The 21,809-nt window shown below is 42.1% G+C and overlaps 1 protein-coding gene across 2 annotated transcripts in view; it reads left to right on the top strand.

Annotated features, from left to right (window-relative positions):
- Window positions 1-21,809, top strand: part of OFD1 (OFD1 centriole and centriolar satellite protein) — a 30,438-nt gene that overhangs the window by 6,014 nt on the left and 2,615 nt on the right. The window contains exons 7-19 of one of the 2 annotated variants that reach the window (XM_084279301.1): window positions 102-275; window positions 1,624-1,730; window positions 2,655-2,774; window positions 5,131-5,204; window positions 6,066-6,157; window positions 6,297-6,486; window positions 7,149-7,279; window positions 7,611-7,722; window positions 8,936-9,547; window positions 12,521-12,653; window positions 18,289-18,389; window positions 20,659-20,778; window positions 21,598-21,749. In XM_084279301.1, the coding sequence (XP_084135427.1) occupies window positions 102-275; window positions 1,624-1,730; window positions 2,655-2,774; window positions 5,131-5,204; window positions 6,066-6,157; window positions 6,297-6,486; window positions 7,149-7,279; window positions 7,611-7,722; window positions 8,936-9,547; window positions 12,521-12,653; window positions 18,289-18,389; window positions 20,659-20,778; window positions 21,598-21,749 (2,118 nt within the window). Of the gene's footprint in view, window positions 1-101; window positions 276-1,623; window positions 1,731-2,654; window positions 2,775-5,130; window positions 5,205-6,065; window positions 6,158-6,296; window positions 6,487-7,148; window positions 7,280-7,610; window positions 7,723-8,935; window positions 9,548-12,520; window positions 12,654-18,288; window positions 18,390-20,658; window positions 20,779-21,597; window positions 21,753-21,809 lie in introns of both variants that reach the window. The other variant, XM_084279300.1, reaches the window with a different exon arrangement.

The following is a 21,809-nucleotide window of genomic DNA, read 5'->3' as shown; positions in this document are numbered from 1 at the left end:
ATAATTTCCAAGGGAAGTTTAGAGTTGTCTGAGGATGGATTGGTTTTGTCGATCAAAGATGGTCCTACTTAACCCTCTTTTTCTCCTTTTATGTAAAAAAGCTGGAACATTTTAAAGAAGTTGAAATAGCCAAGATTAAAATGGAGGAGAAAGTGCAGACCCAGAAAGAAATCGCTGAGCTGCGTCATGAGTTGGAGAGGACACATCAAGCAAAATCTGAAGCCTTGATTTCTCGTGAGAAGAATGCCATTGAGAGGCTTCAGAAGCAACAAGAGGTAAAGTTCCAGATATTTTTTTTCTTAGCCTAGTAGAAAAATGATGCAGTGAGTTCATTAAACTGTTCTTTTATTTCTGGGAAATTTAACTTCAGATCTTACTTGGCTTATTAGTGAAAACTGAATTTGCTTTTGTTCTCATAAATAGAGGAACACATCCATCACCTGCTCGAATGAGTATGTATAAGTATTTAGAGCTGGCTGGAAAATTTACAATACTGCAACCTGGGATTGAAGCATTTAAATATAATAAATATTTTTAAGTCTGTTTTGATAACTTTCCTGAATTCAGATCACTTTTTTTTTAACAGAACATTGAACACAGCTTTTAGTTACAGTATTAATTCTTTTAGTTGCTTAAAAGGACTCTAAACTAAATAGAATATGTAGTCTGTATGATATGGATATGCCATTTCTGTATGCCATTATATATTGAATATTGTTAATAGTCAGTGGTATTACTGGAAGCTAGCAACTGGTTTCTTTAACTTTGTGTTCAAAGAATTCCTTTGGGCTGTTAACTCTGTGTTTTGCCAGAACAGTAACTGTTACTGCAGCACTGAATACTTTGTATGTAGTTCGAAATTGCTTCTCCCAATCTCTGTTACTTCTCAGTTTTTAGAAGACCAGTTTGCAGGCTGTTTTGTTGCCTGTTTGCCTAGCCACACCACCCCACCCCCACCCCAGACATCTGCAATAGACCTTCTTGCCCATACAAGAGTTGCCCACAAGTGCTAACCTCACTTTTGCTCTGGTGTGGTGTGGGTTGTTTTGTTTTGATTTTGTTTTGCCAGCACCCCAGCCCCCACCCCTGAGCATGTGGTATTGGTTAACAAAGCAACTGTATAGGTCTATACATATATATATATATATATATATATGTATATATGTATATATGTATTTTTCTGTACGTTGAGCCTCAACAACTGAAAAACTGCTGGTTTACTCAGTTTCAGTTTTAAATTATATTTTACCAGAGGGTTTTGTCATTTGTTTTTTTTCAAGGATTGTTGATTAAAAAAGAAAAATGTTTGCACATTCAGCAAGTTTTAAAACAATTTTTCCTTTTACATAAGTTTTAATCAGTGCTATTTCTTGAAAGAAAAGTGGTTGCAAGTAGTCAGCAGTGACTCCATCTAAAATATTTTTGCTCAGGGTGAAAGGAGAATGGGAATAAAAAGATAACTGGAATCAGTTCTGGGTGTTATTTCAAATCATGACTATATAAATAATATTTATTCAGTTAAGACCAATCCCTAAGGAAGATCCTGGAAAGTTCGAATGTGTTAAACAGTGAATACCTATATAAAGAGTGACATAAAACTACAGCTAATGTTTTGTGATACAGATAGAAGCCAAGGAAGTGTATGCTCAGAGACAAAGTCTCCTGAAAGACATTGAAGCCATAAGGAGCAGAGAGGTGGAACTGAAGCAAAGAATTGAGGCATTTGAAGTGTAAGTTGCTGAAGAGCATAGGCAGTGCTAAATGGTGCTGTCAGCCTTTGCCTGCAAAGCAAGCTTTGTGGTGTTGCTGCCCCTCTGATGTTGAAATAGATTATATATGCCTGAAGTTGTGGCTAGCATTTAGAGCAGTATTGTGTATTGTCTCTAGTAGCAGGGATACTCCATGAAAAAAAGATGTTTTGGTGGGGTTTTTTCCTATTCTGCCTCATCCAACCAAACAATGCAGCATCACTTTGGAGGGAAGGAATGAGATATTTGCTTTGAAGTGCTTACATTTTAAAAACCCAAATAAACCCCAACCATCATGCAGTATGTAACCGTAGCACTCATGAGGCACACGCATGATATTTTACTACTTAAATACTGTTTTTTGGGGGGGTTGGTTTGTGTTGGGCTTTTTTCTTAGGTTTGGGGTTTTTTTACTTGTCCTTAGTAAGATCTGTTTTCTTTGGTTAAATTAAGAAATAATTAAAACATTTTTTGCCAGGTTTCAGTACTACTAAGTGTCAGTACTACTAGTTTGTAATTTTTTTTTCTAATAGCAAAATTAGTATCCCACTAACAAAAACTTGGGATTTTTTAACAACCCAGCAGAGGGTGCTGATAGAATAGCACACTCAGCACTATTTCCTCTGAAGCCTTTGTGGTGTGGGAAACTGAGCTAGGGTTAAGCCAGGATAGCTGCATAATTGATTGATACTGGATTTTAAATAGGGCAGTTTAATTTGTGTCACATCTCCTTGTTCTTGATTAATTACAGTGACAGATTCTGTTGACAGTTTTAAATTGCTGCAGTGTTCCAAGTGAGCACATTACCCTTTGATGACTCTAAATGTTATTGCAAAAAACCCAAACCAACAACTAAAGTTTTGGCTTCCTAACTGGTCATTGCCTGTGTTTTTATGGATGTTTCAGCACTCAGAAACTTCAGGAAGAGAAAAATAAAGCTATTGATGATGCACTTCGGCGGCGGGAAGTTGCTGTGAAGAACGTAGAGGAGACGTATGACCAAAAGCTTAAGACTGAACTCTTAAAGTAATCTTTTCTTTTGTCTATAATAGGGTGCATGCTACTTCCTATGAAAACAGAGTAATAAATTCTGTAGGATTTCTTTTGGAGAAGTGCAACAATGCAAGGACTTTGAAAATGTGCACTGGTGTTTTTTGTTGTGGTCGGCTTGAATTCTTTATGGTTTTGCTTATCTTTTTGCTAGTAAGACAAAATGTTCTATCAGGCTCAGAAAAAGCTTGCTATAGAGAATAATTCTCTTTTGATTATAGGTTGTATTATCATTGTAGTTTCAATTTTGTGTTGTTATCTGGGAAGGAGATAGGAAATTAGTGAAATTAGTTGTATGTTTAGACAAGAGAAGCAATTTGAAGCAATGTTAGTGGCTTCCCTTAACCACAGTTAAAAGAACTGACCATTTTATGAATGCAGAAAAGGCATGGAGGGGAAATTAACATGAAAGAGATATTACAGGTTTCTTGAGAGGTGAGAGGCACACTAGCCCATTGTACAGATAGACTGGCTCTTCCCTTAATCCCTCCCCAGATTTGGAGAAGGGTTCTCTGATACAGATCTTCCTCTGAGCATGGTTTCAAAGAATTTGCTTAGAAATGCTTTCAGTATCTTTCAAAGCATAAGACATCATCTGTGACTGTTTTTGAGGTGTTGCAGTAGGTACATCTCTAACTTTGCTGCTGTACTTTTTGGGAGTGTCCTGGTCACTTGAAGGGTCACTTGATGCTTCAGTGCAGGCAAGTGCTCTGGGCATGTTATTACTCATGCATTCAGTGGCATGAGCTGGTCTCCCACTTAGGCAGTTACATCAAATCACTGGTGTATCAGTGCTTTTTATTGCAAGCCAGTGAACAATAAATGTTATCTGTGTTAGTGTGTCTTTATTTAAATTACAGAGGAAAGATGTGAAGAACAGGTTTTGATAAGAATGGTGCCGCAGCTGAAACTGAGTAGACTTGAGGGTTTTATCAGAGAACAGTGAAATGCAGCTAATTGACCTACTTGGTATCTTATTTTACCTACTACATAACAGCTAGCTACAAATAATGCTTGCACAGGGCTTTTGGTTCATGAGGAGAAGCAAATTATTTTAAGGATGAACTGCTGTTTAGCTTATTTTATCTACATACAAAATATTTTAGACACACACAAATGCTCAGAAAGATAAAATCCATGTCCTGTTGTCCAACATTCTTAATGAAAATATCAAAGAGCTGCTATTTATTGTGTGGAAATAATGATGCTTGCTAAAATATTTTTTTCCCTATGGTAAACATTAAATGCTGCAGTTGAGAGAAGGCTCTGAGTGATCTGGACCACTTGCAAAAATGCAGGAGGATGGGTAGGGCAATATTTGAAAGCACTCATGATGTCTGTCCCAGTCATGCAAAATGCTGAGCTTTCTCAGCTCCTATAAATTCCAGTAAAATTGGGTGGTAATGATGAATGAATGACTGCTGGGCTGTGGGCTGTAGAGAGCCCTTGGGAGTACTACTGGTCCCATACTGTCCCAACACCACCTTGCATGATCTGGATGTTGACACAGGGCATCCTCAACCATTTTGAGCATGAGGCTTAATTAAGGGGAATGGCTTCTGCAAGAAAGGGGAGAGTTTTGGTTCAGACAGACAGAGTGTGCCAACATAAATCTTAGGAATTTTAACAAGGAGAACTGCAAAGGTCTGTGCTCGTGGCAGAATATCCCAATGAAGCAGCATAAATAGGGAAAAGGGATTGACTGAGGAGCTGCCAGGTTGACTATGAGCCAGCAGGACACTGGCAAATAAGGCAAACAGCACGACTGGTGATGTAAGTAGCAGCATGGCTAACAGGCTAAGGGAATCTATCCCTTTCAGGTACTGTTGAAGGCTGTGCTAGGAACACTGTGCCCAGGTTTGGGCTTCCCAATTCAAGAAAGCCCTGGAGAGGGCCTAGTCTGTCAAGACAATCACATCAGATGCAACCCCTGAGTTCGTATGGCAGGGGCCATAAATTGTGGCTTGGAAGATTCAGCTTGGATGTGGGGAAATAAAACATAAATTACTGGGAGAGCTGTGCAGCATTGGCACAGTCTGTCCAGGGAGGTGGTGGAATGCAGGTCCTTTGAGGTTTTCAGGACTTGGCTAGGAAGAGCCACAGCTGGCCTGCCCCGGCCTTGGCAGCGGTTTTGCCTTTTGAGCAGGTGGCTGAATGAGATGAATGGCAGGGCCCTTCCTGACTCTCTCAGTGGCTCTGCAGTAACTATTTTTTGTCAATAAATAATTGTGTGATTATAGTTTAGTCTGGGAAAGACTGGAATTTACACAAATGCATGCTTGTGTGTATGCACACTCATACTTTGGGAATACATAGTTCTGTTTACTTCTAGATACCAGCTTGAATTGAGAGAAGAATACATAGCCAGAGCCACTAAAGTTACTGAAGAGGAGAAAAAAAATAAAGGTAACCATCTTCCTGAGATTAAACGTAGCTGTTTATCTCTAGAGCCTTGACTGACAGGTATCAAAACACTGTTGTTGCTAAGCAGTCGAGGTGTTCAGTAACAGTGATATAAGGGACAGAAGATCTATCAAAACAGTTTTTGAAAAGAGAGAGCAGGATCCAGTGACAGGTCAGCAGCCCCTTGTTCTGAGCGCAGTGGGAGCCACGCGCTGCTGCTCTGCACGGAGGCTGCAGAGCATCCTGCTTTTCCAGTTTCCCATCTGAAGTCCTGTTAACTCATTCTAACTGAACCCTGGGACAGTCTGGTGCAATACCCTTGAATTGTTGCTCTGCATTTGTGCACAAGGTGTTTAACTGGAACCTAAGGAAGGGAGCTGGGACAGATAGCTTATTTAGAATTGTAAGCTAGGGACGTGTGAAAGAAATGGTATATCATGCATATGAACTTGAGTTGCTTCATTCTACAGGAGCAGATGTATACATATGTATAAATATGCACAGTATGATTTTGTTTATGACATCTGGTCATTTTTATGTCTTGAATTAAATCATTGGGAAAAAATTAGACATTAGGAAAAAGTTCTTCACCAAAAGGGTTGTTGGGCATTGGAACAGGCTGCTCAGGGAGGTGGTTGAGTCACCATCCCTGGATGTATATAAAAGATGGGTAGGTGAGGTGCTCAGGAGTATGTTTTTTTAGAGGACAGGTACGGTTGGACTTGATCTCAAAGGTCTTTTCCAACCTTGTGATTCTGTAAATCGAATGTTGGGTTTAACAGCTTAACCTGGTTTTTGCTGATACAGTTTTTTAACTGTAATACTCTACTAACTTTAATTCAGTATCTGTAATCCTCCCTGCAGAGAAAGCTATGCTTTTGCATGAAGAAGCCATCGCTGTTAATTCAAAAAAGGAGGAACTCAAGCAAGCTCTATCACGCACGAAAGAGCTTGAGGTAATTGCAGTCATGAATTTAAAGAACCTGTATTCCAATTAGTGTATTTGAGGTACAGTTTTTTTAAAAAAAGTGAAATAAAAATAATTATTCAGTAGTACAGCAGTTCATAAACTTCTGAATGGTTCTTCATCTGCAGCTGGATTTGGAGTCGGTGAAGGCCGAGGTTCTCTTGGTAAATAAACAGAATCAGCTGTTGACAGAAAAACTGAAAGAGGTGTCAGACTATCCTTTGCTAAAGGAGGAGAAATTGGAGCTCCAAGTGCAGAATAAACTACTTAGGCAACAGTTGGATGAGACTCGCAGTGAGAACCAGCATCTTCGAGACAGTCAGTGTGAATGATTTCATAATACTCACCTTTACTCTTCCCTACAAGTATTTGGTTAGAAATCAACTTTCATTGAAATGCATTCTTTGTAGTGTGTTTACTAGTAGTTTGTATGAAACCCCCACTAAGGTTTGTGCAAAACGAAACAATCCTTGCCATTCTAAGTTCATTTTCTTTCATGTGTCTATGTAGTAGAAATCCTGCATTACATGGTAGTTGTAATAATACAAAGAATGTCCCTTTCACCCTTGGAAAAGAGCAGTGCCCTATTTCTAACCATAGCATCCATATGGTTAATAAAAATAGGAATGCAATGTTCTTCTAATGTTAGGTGCTTGCCTGACTGTAGTTACAAAACACCAAGTATTTTTAAGGTGCAGAATATTACAGAAGAGTAGAGATGTCTGCCCAGTTACATAAAGTAGGGATATACATTTTTCTTATAGAACAGGCCAGTCTGGGCCTAGCTCTTAAATGACTATGCCAACAAAAATTTTGATCTTTTGTAAATGGAAGAAAAAAATCCTGAAGTACTTTCTTTAAACAAAGCTTTCTTATGTTCCTAAGAGCAAATCAGTTTTACATTTTGAAGGGGTATCAAGCAGAAAAGTGCATACTTGTTATTCTGTGGCTGAGTGTCTGATATTTCTCTTCCTGGACAGAGCTGTCCCAGCCCTCAGCGGAGCACCTGGCCTGCCAGGTGGAGCTGAGGAGAGTGGAACATTCTAGGAAGCTGGCTCAGGATGAATTTGAAAGTCATAGGCAGATGTTGGAAAAGCAGCTACAAAGTGAGGTAAATTAGTCTTTATAAAGAATTTGAGTCCGTCCTTTTCCCCGTCACCTTGTTCACGTTGACCTGTGTACCTGTGCAGGCCCTTTGGTGTGTAGTTATGGGGATTGTTTGCACTCTGCTTAAGAAAAGAAAGCAGCACCCTCCCCCCACCCCAACATAACCAAAGTAAATCTTTCCTAGTCATTAAGTTGTTAGCAGTGACTTTGTAGGATACTATGTGTATATGGCTTGACTGGTCTGAAGAACACTGAGAAAGAAATACTCAGCTAGTTGAGATTACTGGTTTTGTCTGGATTATGTTGGATTTTGGTTTTCTTTCGATCTCCTGTAGGTTGAGCGTTGTGCCCAGTTAAAGACCCAACTGTTGGACTCCGAAGCTACTGTCAGGAAGTTGAATGTGCAGGTTGAAGAACTGAAACTGCAGGTGAACCAAACACAGGCAGGTTTGTATCTTACACCAGAGCAGGCCTTTGTGAAGTTCACTTACCTAACCAGTGAAAGAATTTCCAGGAGCTTAAAAAAGGTGGATAGAGCTGCATAGAACTAATATGCCACCAGTGAGCAGATTTCAAGTTTAAGATCAAAACCTATTTAAAAGCCCCTTTTCCAAAACAGATTGCAGATTTCTTTTGGAAAAACATATAGGAGGGATGTAATTCTTCCCTGAAGAACTTAAATGTTTTTGTTGTCTGGTTTTCCTCAGCATGGAGATATTCTGAAGGTCTAAAGATGCCAATCTGAGGAATTGTTAATATCAAGTGTGATAAATACAAATTTTGGGATGTGTATTTAATCTGAAATTATGAAACTGAATTCTGCAGTGCTTATGCATTACATACAGCAGGAGCTGCATCACAGTACAATGTATGCAAAACTTTATATTCTTCACTAGACAAATGTGTATGTTTTCATTATGGTACAACTATTTGGAAACTTGTTAGTGTCAAAATAGCAAACATATCTTTCAGTTAAATGGACTGCATGGGCTTCTAGTTTGCATCAGAGTTAAGGATGTCATTGAAGAACCGTTTATGTAGAATAAACCTAAGGTTGACGTGTGGTTGGGAAAGGTAACAGCTGTATAGATTGCTCTTTTGGGCTTCCTGAAAGTACAAGTGCAATCCAGGAAGCAGACAGCCCCAAAACATTCAATTTAGCTGACAATTTTGGAGAAGTGCCTGCTTTTAAAAAGCTACAAAGCAGCACCATTATCCATGTGCTATGTTGTTTATCTCCAAATAGAAGGAAGCTGTTAAGCCTTGGGGCCTGCCCTGTGTCCCTCACCCTTTAGCAGCCTGATTGGATATAATGTGTCCAAAATGGCAACATTTTCATTTTTATTTATTTAAACATAATTTTAAGAAATAACATTGCAGAGTGCATACTTAAGGTAGTTTTGCATTGAAAGGTTGTGTAATAAAAATATATATAGCATCAGTGATAATTTGCAGCTATGCAACTATATCAAAAATTCATTTAAATCAATCAAATTATCAAAATTTCAGCCAATTCCACGTTGAAATAAATTGGATCAAATTGGAATTTAAATGCTGTGTTATACAGTTTCTGGTTCATTGTGGACCTCCCTCCCTCACTCTTCACTGTCACTTACCCCTCACTCTTTGCTGTCCCTCACTTTCTCTTGCTATCATTCAGCCCTGGAGAACGAAGTGTACCGGAACCCAAAGCCCTCGCTCGTCGACCGCTCTGTCCTCGACTTCGCTGGGGACAGAGTTGTCCCTCATGACATCTATCTGGACGGCGCGTACCTGAAGAGTCAGGCGATGACTGACGTGGTGAAGGTAAACGCTGTGCCCAGGGCTGGCTACTACCTCCAGCAGTTACAGCCACACAGCGCTTCCCTGGATTCTGAGCTGGAGTCTGTGGCACAAACCTGGGCTCGAGTGAAGGAGCTGGAGGAGGAGGCAGGGTATTTGGAAGCAGCGTACAGGAACTACCAGCGGAGAGTGGGGCAGGGTGCACCTGCAAGCAGGACACCAAGAAAGGCACAGTCCCCTCTGCTTTTGCAGCGTGCTGTTAGTAGACCTCCCTTGACTACCCAGCATGAACTCCTGGAGGACAATCCCAGCTCCCAGCACTCCCCTCTGAGCAGTCCAAGAGGTGAAAAGCACATCAAAAGAACTGGGCAAGATGATGTCTTTAAAAATCCTTTAACGCCACCACACCGAGGGGCTTCTCCAAGGCGCCTCTCTTCTACTCCTGTTTCCAAACTGGAGAGAGATCTCAGCAACAAGAAAGCGTCAGATGGTGAGTGGCAGTTGTTGATGTGGTGTGCTATGGGGGTTTTCCTTATCCTTCCTCTTGTGCTATGGGAAGAAAAAGATTTAGCAGTGATGGTCTTTCCCTCGTCTTACTTGCTGTGAGGCAGGAGAAGTCAGAGACAAAATAACACTACCTGCTTGGAGTATTGCTTCTTCAGGGAAGCCAGTGCTGGAAAGGTACGTTGAGGGAGGATGAACAGACTGTGCTTAGTTCCCCCAGCTTTACAGACAAGACTGCACCATAGACTTTGCTACAGGTGTAACCTTATGATATACAGAGTTTCCTTCAGAAGTTGCTAGTAAGTGTAACTACTTTGCAACATGCATTGTAATTCCATGGTTTTAATAGCCCTCCCTATTCCTGTCCTTACTGTTAGCTATTGCAGTTAACGTGTGCAGCAGCAGACAGCTCTGTCTGGCTTCTCTGAAATTGAGTTTTCCAATCTGAAAGGTCCAGATTTGCTTTTGTCTGTTCTTTGTGCTGTGACGTCTTTATCAAGTATTCCTGAGCAGTTGTGAGGGGGAGGGGATTAGTGTTTGGTCATGATTGGAAAATTCTAATTTACTATTCATTTCATGGTGTCTAATAATTACTCAGTCTGTTTTTTTTAAGAGCTGCACTCAGAAAAGCAAGCAAAATAGAGAAGAATTGTAAATTTAAAAAGTGTTGTTTTAAATCTGCAGTACATCAGCTTCTTAAGCTGTGCAGTTCTTGTCACCCTAGCTCAAAGTGGGTTTAACAGTGTAAAAAAAGAGTAGCAAAAAAAGATAATGATCAACTGCTGCATAAGAGAAGGTTAAATACAAGAAGGGCAGATTAGTTTGGAAAAGAGTTGACTGAGGTGGGCTGTGGGAAATCTAGAAAGTAATAAGTGATATGAAAAGGGTGAAAAGGCATCAATAAAACAGTTTAACAGACCCCAGGATCCTATGAAACTGAAAGGAAAGAGAAGGAAGCACCTTTCCATACCCTGAGTAAGTTGTGGAATTTGTTGGTTTTGTGGCAACAAGTAACAAGTGTGGATGCAGGAATAAAACTTCCCTGTCAGGAGGACCCAGAAAGTATTGACTGGGTGAAAGGCCTGTTTGGGTGTTGCCAGGACTAAGATGTAAGTATTCTCTTTGGATTTTAGTTTTGTTTGGTATTGGGCACGGTTAGAAGCAGGTTTAGATTGCATATTAGGGGGAAGTTCTTTACAGAGAGAGTGGTGAGGTGCTGGAACAGGCTGCCCAGAGAGGTGGTGGATGCCCCGTCCCTGGAGGTGTTCAAGGCCAGGCTGGATGGGGCCCTGGGCACCCTTGTGTAGATCCAGGCCGGTAGGTTGGTGGCCCTGCCCGTGGCAGGGGGGTTGGAGCTCTGTGATCCTTGGGGTCCCTTCCAACCCAGACTTTTCTATGATTCTGTGATTCTAGATGATTCTAGATGATTTCCTGTAGTAACAGGCTGCAGTAATTTCACTGTATGCGATGGCTGGTGTGCCACCCGTGTCCTGACACGCAGTATGTGTTATGACACAGGGGTGCATGCAGCTAAGTACTGTGTCCTGTTCTCAAACATTCCTTCTGTGTGTGAAAATGTTACAAAGTAATTTTATAAATAATGGCCTGTGGGGGGACTGAGGGTTCCCACCACGACCAGGTACTGCTGATGCACGAGCATGACGTAGCTGCTGAGTCCCATTCTCCTAGTGCTCAGCTTCCTTAGAGGGTGTTTGTGTCACATGGGCATAGGTAGGGACTGCCTGGACATGAAAGTCCATGGGCAACCTCTAGTGTGAAGCATCCTGACTTCTGCAGTGTGTGACTTCTGAGAGGGGGTGCATGACCACCCGAAAACTCAGGTATGGGAGTGTTAATATGGATTTTTGTCTATTTCGTGAGACAAATTAACACTGATTGCAGTAAAAGTTACTGGGTCAATAAAGAAAAGACTTCTTTACTCTTCTTTTACTCTTTACTGAGGAAATACCCTATCTTGTGGAAAAAATAATTGTTCACAGTCTCATAATGAAAGACCCATGCAGCTGCACAGGAAAGGAAAATTCAGATTGCAAAGCAAAATTTAAGCAAAGTGCTGGCCTTTGCAAGTTTGATTAAAAGCCCTTTTAATGCAGTGGGTTTGGGCTTTACCTTGGTTTCTTAAGAAACTCAAACCTTTTATATACTGTTTCCTTCCCCAATAACTTTATAGCAGTTGGTAAGAGGAAGGGGGTAGATTTAGATTGGATATTAGGAAAAAATTCTTCACTATGAGGGTGGTGAGGCCCTGGCACAGGCTGCCCAGAGAAGCTGTGGCTGCCCCCTCCCTGGCAGTGTTCAAGGCCAGGTTGGATGGGGCTTTGGGCAACCTGGTCTCGTGAGAGGTGTCCCTGCCCATGCCAGGGGGGGTTGGGACTAAGTGATCTTTAAGATCCCTTCCAACCCAAACCAGTCTGTGCTTCTATGATCCAATGATAAAATCTTCAAAGATTTTCCTCTTTGCATCATCATTCATTTTCACAAATCTATAGAAAATGAAACCTCCAAGTTGAATTTCCTAATGAAGAGAGGCCCTTGGAAGACCTCAAGCTTTGGCTTTTGCTGGTTACTAAGCACACCCCTAGCTTGAAATCTGGGTCAGTAACTGCTTCCTCTAATGCCCAGCATGGGAGAAATTATTTAGTATTTGGCAGAAGGACTGTAGGTTGTGGGAAACATGGGCATGCAATGGGGTGATGATCATAGGCTTCCTGAGGAGTTAACTTTATGATGAGGAAGGCTTGTAGAGGAGAATTCCCATACAAGAGAGGCTAAAAGAAAATAAGAATAACCAGTATAAGAAAGTGCTAAGCTGTGGATGTTAGTTACCTGATAGTGGTGGTGCCTACACAGTCCAGTTATTCAGGTGTTGTAACAAACAGTCTTGTCTGAGAAGTGGTAGGACAAATAACTGACAAATTGTGCAATTTCTGTTCTGCAGAGGCCAACGACTCCTACCTTGCCTCTTCACAGCAGAGTGTTGACCATGTGCTTTCTCCGATTTCAAAGCCACATCTGCTTTTATCTTCTGAGTCTGTTCCTTCCTCACCATCCAGCCATGGCCAGCAGATCAGGTAACACTGTTTACAAAGCAACATCTTTAACCTGCTTTTTAAAGAAACCTTTCTCTAACTGTTCATGGTGGTAGCTGCTTTTACAATTCAAGTAAGCTAGTAATTTTGTAAGTGAGAACTTCTCTAAAGATGTGGGGTTCCCCCGGGCTCCATTTCAGGTCTGGTTCTTTTTAATATTTTCATAAACAACCTGGACTCAGGACTAGAGGGTGTCTTAAATAAATTTGCAGGTGACACCAAATTGGCAGTAGCTATTGGCTCCACTGAGGGTGGAGAAGCCTTGCAGAGAGACCTGGACAGATCAGAGAGCTGGGCAATCACCAACAGCATGAAGTTTAACAAGGGCAAGTGCCAGATATGGCACCTGGAAGGGGCAGCCCTGGCTGCACATACAGACTGGGGGGTCAGATGCTGGAAGCCAGCCATGCTGAGAGGGATTTGGGGGTCTTGGTCAACAGCAAGTTAACCATGAGCCAGCAGTGTGCCCAGGCAGCCAGGAGAGCCAACTGTATCCTGGGGTGCACCAAGCACGGCATTGCTGGGCAGTCCAGGGAGGGGATTGTCCCGCTCTACACTGCGCTGGTGCAGCCTCACCTCAAGTGCTGGGTGCAGTTTTGGGTGCCACAGTAGAAGAGGGACACAAAAATATTGGAGAGTGCCCAGAGAAGGGTGATGAGGGTGGTGAAGGGTCTAGAGGGGAAGTCTTAGGAGGAGAGGCTGAAGTCCCTTGGTTTGTTATGCCTAGAGAAGAGGAGGCTGAGGGGAGTCATTGTGGACTGTGGCTTCCTGATGAGGGGGAGTGAAGGGGCAGGTGCTGATCTCCTCTCTTTGGTGACTAGTGATAGAACCCCAGGGAATGGTATGAGGCAGTGACAGGGAAAGTTTAGGCTGGGTATCAGGAAGAGGTTCTTTACTGAGAGGGGGTCAGGCACTGGAAGAGGCTCTCCAGGGAAGTGGTCACAGCACTGAGCCTGACTGAGTTCAAGAAGCATCTGGACGATGCTCTCGGTCATATGGTCTGGACTTGATGATCCTTATGGGTCCTTTCCAGCTCAGGAGAGTCTATGATAAGGATTTCCATTCTTGAATATATCATGCTTCAAGAGGAACTTGGTTATAAAAAAAACCCAAACCACCCACTCCCCAAAATCCAAACACCTTTGGCAAATATGGATTGACATTTTCACACCTCTTAAATTTGGGCTTCCCTACAGTCCAGAGTTATGTGCAGTGAAATATTTAAATCTGAAGTGTTTTGGAAACTTGATATGAATGCAATAGGGGGAAAAAAAAAAGAAGAAAAAAGTACTGTTCTATGACAAAGCAAAACTTTGTGGTTTACAAAGCATCCTGTAAAGTCCTTTTGCTGTTGACCAAGGATGAAAGGTTATTCCGGATTCCCTCTGTTGGGGAGGAACAGTGAGGTGATAATGGTAGCACTAGCTCCTGAGCCTTAAAAAAGCCATGGAAAATTTCTAGGTGAAGAACTAAGATGCCTGGAGAGTGAGAACAGGAAGTGTGTTGGTCCAGTGCAGTTATAGCAAGTTGATAAACATGCATTACTGAAATTCAGCTCAAATTCTGCTTTTTAAGGGTAATTAATTACTGTTCAGAGCTGTGCTTCTCAGCACTTTCAGTTTGCTCCTTCACCCAGCAAAAGCACTGCTCTGTCACCCTGTGTGCCTTCAAAGACAGTAAGGGGGTTCATTTGCTGTGAGCTGTCACCACAAAGGCACACGTGAGAGATACAAGTCAAACAGAGTTTGGATGTTCCTGGGCTCAGGTCAGCCTGTTTTACTTTGTTGCTTTTCAGACATAGGTCTAGATTTAACACTGAACTTTGGCTTTTGCCCTTCTTTGCTTTCCTACTTTTCATGTGTCAGTGTTCTGACAGACTTTGGAAAGCAAGGTGTGGGGTGGGTCCTTAGATTTCTAGAGAGCTCTAAGTCCTGCAGCGCTTCAGATCTGTTGCATCAGTGTAGCCCTTCTGGGTCATTGTATTTCCTTACACAGCAGGTTGCTTTCAGACAGCTGAATGAAGGATTCATTAGCAAATCTTCTGTTAATCACTAGTCTCAGGAAAAGTGTTTTCTAAAAGTTTCCTAAAAATGTAAAATCTGTTTCTAAAAGTAACTCCAAGTTAAAGAACCACTGATTTTTATGCCTATGTATAATAGAACATTTTTTTTAAGGACATGAGGAATGTGCTATGCATACCTGACTTTTCCTGGTGTCCTGTAGCTGTGGACCATACTGATAATTAAAAAATTAGACTGTATGCTCTTTGGGAGTCAGAATAAAGTCCATACTGTGCACAGCACTCCAGGTGAGGTCTCAGAGGAGCAGAGTAGAGGGGTACAATCACCTCTCTTGATCTGCTGGCCCCACTTCTTTTGGTGCAGCCCAGGATGCAGTTGGCCTTCTGGGCTGCAGATGCACATTGGTGACTCATGTCCAGCTTTTCGGCCATCAGAACCCCCAAGTCTTTTTCTGCTGTCAGGTGGTTGTTTTCCTCTCTGAAGAGTGTGTTCAATGTGGCGCCATCTAACAGTGCTTGGAATGGGCATCTCCAGTCTCTGCCTGTAGAAAGGGGATGGTAGCAGAACTTTACTCTTTTCCATGGTTTTGTGGGTTTTTTTTAAGATCTCTTTTATGTAAATGAATAACTTTGCAAAATTAAGCCATATAAACATGACTTCTCTTTATGACTTCTTTGATGGAGAGAATCTCCTGTTTCTGTGTGTGGAATTCTTCTGTTCTCAATGGCCACTGATGCCTCCACTCTCTGAAACTGAGAATCCTGAATAGGTGTCTGCAGGAAAACCCTGAGTATTTAATTTTTAATGTTTCTTTCCTAAGAAGAGCCACTTGAATTGGCCTTAACCTGCTAGCCATCAGTCCAGATTTGATGGCTGAAGAAAGACAGCTTGTCCTGGGGCAGCTGGAATTCGTAGGGCTTTCTTGGTTTTCATTGTTGCCAAGTCCTCAATACACATTTAATGCTGAGAGGGTCTCTTTTGTGGTTAGATATTGGGGAGAGCCTTTGAAAAGGCCTTGAAAAGAAGCCTTTGGGATTTCTGGGGATGGTGAGGTTAGTTCCTTTAAGTGTCTGTCTCTCCATTCCTCACTCATTCACATTTTCAGTATGTCAGGTTTCCTGTATTCCTGAGGAAAGCCCTGCAAAGGGGAGGTTGAATGTGAACCTGCACGTTAAGGTGACAGGGGAAATGCTGTCACGCTGTGTGGGGCTGTACTGCTGTGAAGGATGTTGTAGGGTCCAGGCTGCCAGGAGAGAGAACAGTGTGGAGCAAGTTGTGCTGCAGAGACCAGGCCAGGGGCTGGGCCAGCAGCTAGGGGTTGCAGTTGCTTTCTTGGGTTCCTTGGGACATCGCAAGGGTATGAGGTCCCAACAATTTTCTTGAAATTGCTGCTTTCCCAAGATTTTCTTAAAGGGAAAACATTCTTTTGTTGAGTATTTTTTAATTTCTTGGGCCTTGGACTGTTTCCTCTTACATAAAATATTTGAGAAATGCATGTGTGGGCTTTTCCAGTTATTTACTCTCATTATTAGGCAATGGGAACTTCTTTAAAAATAAAAGCAAAAAAAATAGGGTGCTCTGACACCAGTAAGCCATTACAAGCTAGTCAGTGGGGAAGAACAATTGTTTCTCTGACTACAGGAGCTCCTTGTTTGTTTATGTTTCAAGATATGAGTGGTATGACAGAAGCCAACAAACACAGACAGGAAGAGTGGAGTTATAAAGCAGATTATTATCCAAACCATTCCTTTTTTGGTTCAGGCCTGGAGGAACTGGTGGTGAGGGTTGTCACCAGTTTTAGGCTAAAGTAGTAATTTCAGGCATGAATAAAATAGGTGATGGTTGAGTTTTGTTTAAGCTTTAATGGTAATTTCAAGCATAACTCCAGCAGTTTAACCACTTGGTGTTGATGTGTGCACCAGTGCTGTTTTAGGGAACGCTGACGTTAGGTACAGCCCAGGGTTTGGTTGCCAACTTGGGTGGAATTAATTTCGAAATTATTTGGTTTGGGTTTTTTTAATATGTGTGTCTACTGGTCTTCACAAGGCAGGTGTCTTAGAATCATAGAAAGGTCTGGGTTGGAAGGGACCCCAAGGATCATAGAGCTCTAACCCCCCTGCCACAGGCAGGGCCACCAACCTCCAGGTCTGGATCTACACAAGGCTGCCCAGGGCCCCATCCAACCTGGCCTTGAACCCCTCCAGGGATGGGGCATCCACCATCTCTCTGGGCAGCCTGTCCCAGCACCTCACCACTCTCTCTGTAAAGAACTTCCCCCTAAGATCTCATCTAAACCTTCCCTCCTTTAGTTTCAATCCATTCCCCCCTGTCCTGCCATTCTCTACCCTTCTAAAGAGCAGGTCTCTTCCCTTGGCTGAACCTGTGGCGGAGCGCTGGCTGTCTCTCCAGCTGTGTTGCAGGATGCAGTATTGAGGGCAGAGGCATCTGTGTCCTTGAACCTTGTGTCCTTAAGGATCACTCAATGTTTAACCAACTCTGTGAAGGAAAGACTCAAACTGTGAAGCAGACTTCCAAAAAGTTCTATTATTTGGTTGTATTTAATCAACAGGGTATTTCCCCCACTGATGTTACTGACCTGTCCCGAAAATGCAGATTTCTTTCTTTGCCCCAGATTTACCTCTTTGTTGTCTATATATCTCATTGTGGGGGTGTGTTGTGTCTGTGCTCTGCTCTGCCCCACAGAAATTGTGAGCACAAAGGGGGTGAAGAGCAGCAGCTGGTGTGAAGCGAGCTCCCTTCTGCAGCGCTGCTGCTGGATTCTATCAGTGACCTGCTCTCCTTTGGCTCTTCTGGTGCTGATGGCCTTTAGTGGCTGGGTCGTGTGGGAGGCAGTGTTCTTTCACATTATCTTTCTGATGAGATAAATGAGGATTTAGAATGAGGGCACTAACCCCGTTTTTCTGAGCACCTGGACTTTCACCCCAGCATATATGTTTTGCCAGTCACCTAATCCCAATACATTTCAAACACCTCTCTCAAGATGACATCAAAGTGGGAATTAGACTGTAACACAGAGCCTAAAAAGCCAAATTTCTTAAATTCAGTTGACTGTGTCACACTTCAATGCATTTCTTCTTTCTTTTTTTTTTTATTCTTACTTTTTTAATGCCTTTTGAGAGTTTATTTTGGTTTAATGTAATGCTTTTATGTCATGCAGACCTTGGGGAAGGACAGCAGACAGGGGGCTATCAGGGAAATAGAACTGACTTTTGGTAAAAGTGAGAGAACTGTATTTAAATACCTTAACTTTCTGACTCAAGTTACATGATCATGGTTGCATGATTTTGATGTTTGGCTTAAATCACTATTTGCTTAAAAGTTTAGCATTGATTAAATGCTAATTTGACAAATTAGCATTGGTGTTGAGGCCCTGGCACAGGCTGCCCAGAGAAGCTGTGTCTGCCCCCTCCCTGGCAGTGTCCAAGACCAGGTTGTATGGAGCTTTGGGCAACCTGGTCTGGTGGAGGGAATCCCTACTCATTGCAGGGGGTTGGGACTAGACAGGCTTTGAGGTCCCTTCTAACCCAAAGCAGTCTGTGATTCTGTGAAATTATTTATGTTCTTCCTTCTTTCAGACTCCATAATCAACAAACAGATAAACAAGTTTTCAGTGATATCACTAAACCAGAGAAACTACTGTATGAAGACCTTGAAGAACAGATTTCTTCTCTTGAAGGTAAGTTTTAGTGCATTTTAGAGACAGTTTGTTTAACACCTTAGGGCTCAAGAGTTGTAAGACAGTTGTAAGACAATTGCCTTGCAATCTGACTGATGTTCGAAGTAAGAAAAGCAAACTGGCTCGTGTGATGAGGGATTTAATTTCTTTACATTTGCATCTTTAGAGGAGAAGGGTGTGTAGGAATAAGTAGATGCTAAAATCAGTTCTGAAATTTGTGAACGTACTTTTTCTTCAGAAATGCTGCTTAAACCTTGTTTTAATTAACCTTGTGGGTCTGACAGTTGTTTCAGAATGTTTTAAAACTGTGTAGGATTCTCTTTTAAACCAGCAAAGTGAACTAGCTTAAGTTAACTTAAGTACATGAACTAACTTAGGGCTCTGTTGTATTTGCTGGGTAAAGTAGAACTCCAGGGAGTGTTCGTCACGGACTGGTCTCCGAGCAGTGTTCCCGAGCTGGAATTCTGTAGGCACTGCATGTAGTCCTGTTGACTTTCCCTTCAGTAACTGAGGCTTAAACAGTACCATGAATTAGAAGTTACTTTAGAAATGTGGCAACATGTGAAGAACGCTTGCAGTTCTGCTGTCACTGACGAGCATCACCTCTGAGCAGTTTGGGAACATATGGGTCAGGTTGGGAAACACGAATTTCATCCTTTCTCCCCGCCCCCCCCCCAAGGCCAGCATTTTATTTACCTACATTTCTGCTCTCTGCTGTTGGCAGGAAGAACTTTGTCATCAGGTGGTGGCTTGCACTGCATGCTTTAAAATGTTTCCTTCTTTCTGTCTGCTGCAGTCAAGGCTGCAGGGTTAATGGTGGGAATCGTGGCTGTAACTAACGTACTGTAGAAAGAGGAGAAGAATAGAAGTTAATGCACTGTGTAGCCATCTGTATATGGAGAGGGAAATGGAAGCATGGGTTTATTGCCCATGCTTTTTTTCAGCATCTGAGCAACATCTTAATGTTGGACCTGAGCAGTTTTATTGCCTGTGGAACTGTGGGTTTAAAGTCAGTGAGACTGTCAGTGAGAAAGGAGGGAAGGGTGAGCTAAACACCTTTCCTGTTTCCAAACTTTGTTAGGGTCTGTGAAGTCCTGAGACTGATGGAGATGGGCACATCATTGGGTGGTGTGATTAAATTCATAGTTGGCAAAGATATTGTAACTATTGCATGGGAGAGTTTGAATCACTGATTTCAAAGAAAATATTCCTAACTGGGACGAGTGTTTTCCTGGCTCCGAGGTGGGCTTAGTTCTTTTGGTTGCAGTTGGGTCGTATGGAGGATGGAGCCAGGCCCTGGCTCACTCTCCTGAGCCTTTGAGAGTTTGCCTATTGGTGTTCTAAAAGCCAGCCTGACAGAGAAGGTCCTGTTTGTTTAAACAGCAAATGCACTGATAGCATTTAGCTGGCAGAAGCTGATAACTCATCTATGCATTTCTCTGCAAAGTTTTGCTCAGTAAATTTGTTGTTTTGTTTTGTTTTAAATTTATTTAGTTTTCTTTTTATAAGCTTCAAATGCATTATTTGAATGTGAACTGAGCCTGTAGCCACTGATGGTTTCTACTCGATTAGTTTCTGATCTATTTGTTTACTGTTGTGTTAGAGACTCTCAGGAATACATCACATATTTCACTTCTATCACATAAAAATGTATTGTCTTTTGAGTGTTGGTAGTGCCTTATCTTGGTCTTATGTAAAACATACATCAAAGGCACTTTCCTGGTGAAGCTGGTAGGACTTTGGTTGCTTTTGTAATCATAGAATCATAGAATGGTCTGGGTTGGAAGGGACCCCAAGGATCACACAGTTCCAACCCCCCTGCCACAGGCAGGGCCACCAACCTCCTGGCCTGGATCTACACAAGGCTGCCCAGGGCTTTGGGATCAAATAATTAAAGGTGGTTTTGTGTTCCTGAGAAGGATGAGCTAAGGTTCCACGTGTCATTTCTCTGTGACCTGTACCCTGATTATCTAAAGAAACAAAGCCACTCTGGTTTTCTGCTGTATATTAATTCATTAATCTGTTATAGCCTGGTAAACAGGTGTGTTCCAGAGGCTCATTTCAAAACTAACAGTTCTGTAATCAAGGAAGCAAGAAGAGCCTATGATAATTCTCACTCCCCAGGACAGCAGCCGAGGCGAAGGGAAAACGCTCAATTAGTGCTGGTGGTTGTGTGTTCTGACCCGGCCATTCCCACAGCCCTGTCCCTGGCTGCGGCCGCTATTGTACTTACCAAATAATGGAGCCATTGTTCATGTTTCTTCTCCAGAGCAGGGGGACATTCCAGAGCAGTGTGAAAGTGATGCCTTGTATCCATCTGGGGACATGGTCAATGGGAACCACGTCACGGGCTCTGTGCGAGCAGCAGCCCCTTCGCGGCAGGACCCGGGTGAGTCCCCGAATTGTTAAATACTGTTTCTGCTCTTGATAGAAATGAGAGTTGAAAAGTTTGGGGATGAGGGTTTGGGTTTTTTTTTTTTCTGGTTTTTAATGTATTTTATGCACTGCTTGTCTGGATTTATATCGTTGTTTTGTTTGTCTTGACTGTTCCCAAACTGAATTGGGTAGATGAGGAGGATTTCAGTGCAGTATATGCTGCTTTTCTTCTCCTAGATGGAAGCATTACGATTTTTATTTAATTTTTCTTTTAATTTATGAAGGAGCTTTTCTGACTTCTAACAGTTAGCAGCATTTACTTTGCCCATCTCATTAGTATCTGAGCAGTGTCCTACTCAATGCAGCTCTTTGAACATACTGGTCACATGGGCAGTGTCCCCTGCAGCAACCCCTGAAGGTTTTTTAAGTACTTTGCTTTATAAATCTAAAAAATTGTATCCAGCTGGATTGCAGAGAGGGAAGGAATATAGCAACGTGAGACACAGATCAGGTTAAAGTGTATAGAGGTGGGGGAAATGTTACCAGGTACCTAAGAGTAACATTGGTGTTGCATAGCTCTTGTATGTATTGCATAGCTCTATATCCTGTATACAGTGTATATATAGTGTGTATTGTGTCTATACACTTGTATATACAGTGTATGTATATATAGTGTGTATTGTGTCTATACACGATATAGAGCTATACAGTGTATGTCCAGTTGTTTTTCACTTCCTGTTAATGTTGTACAGGCACCTGTTACCTGTTGGTATGATGCTGTAGCAGATCACAGATCCACATAAATCACAGGTGTTGAAATAATTTTCCACAGTGGTGCTGGATCAAAGACATGTTGAAGAACAGAACAGCAAAGTTGAGGAAAACTTGGAAGAGGAAAGGAAAGCAAGAGAAGAAAGGACCGAGAGGGAACACCAGGAAGCTTTGGAAGGAGAGCAAAAAGAAGTGGGGAAGCTTAACAAGGAGGTGGTGATTTTGGTGTTCTGATTTCTGGCAGTAAGGCAGCTTTGCAGTGCCATGTGTTGT

This window comes from Gallinula chloropus (assembly GCF_964237585.1).
Source record: "Gallinula chloropus genome assembly, chromosome: 1".
NCBI lineage: Eukaryota > Metazoa > Chordata > Aves > Gruiformes > Rallidae > Gallinula > Gallinula chloropus.
This window is presented reverse-complemented; position numbering and strand designations above follow the sequence as displayed.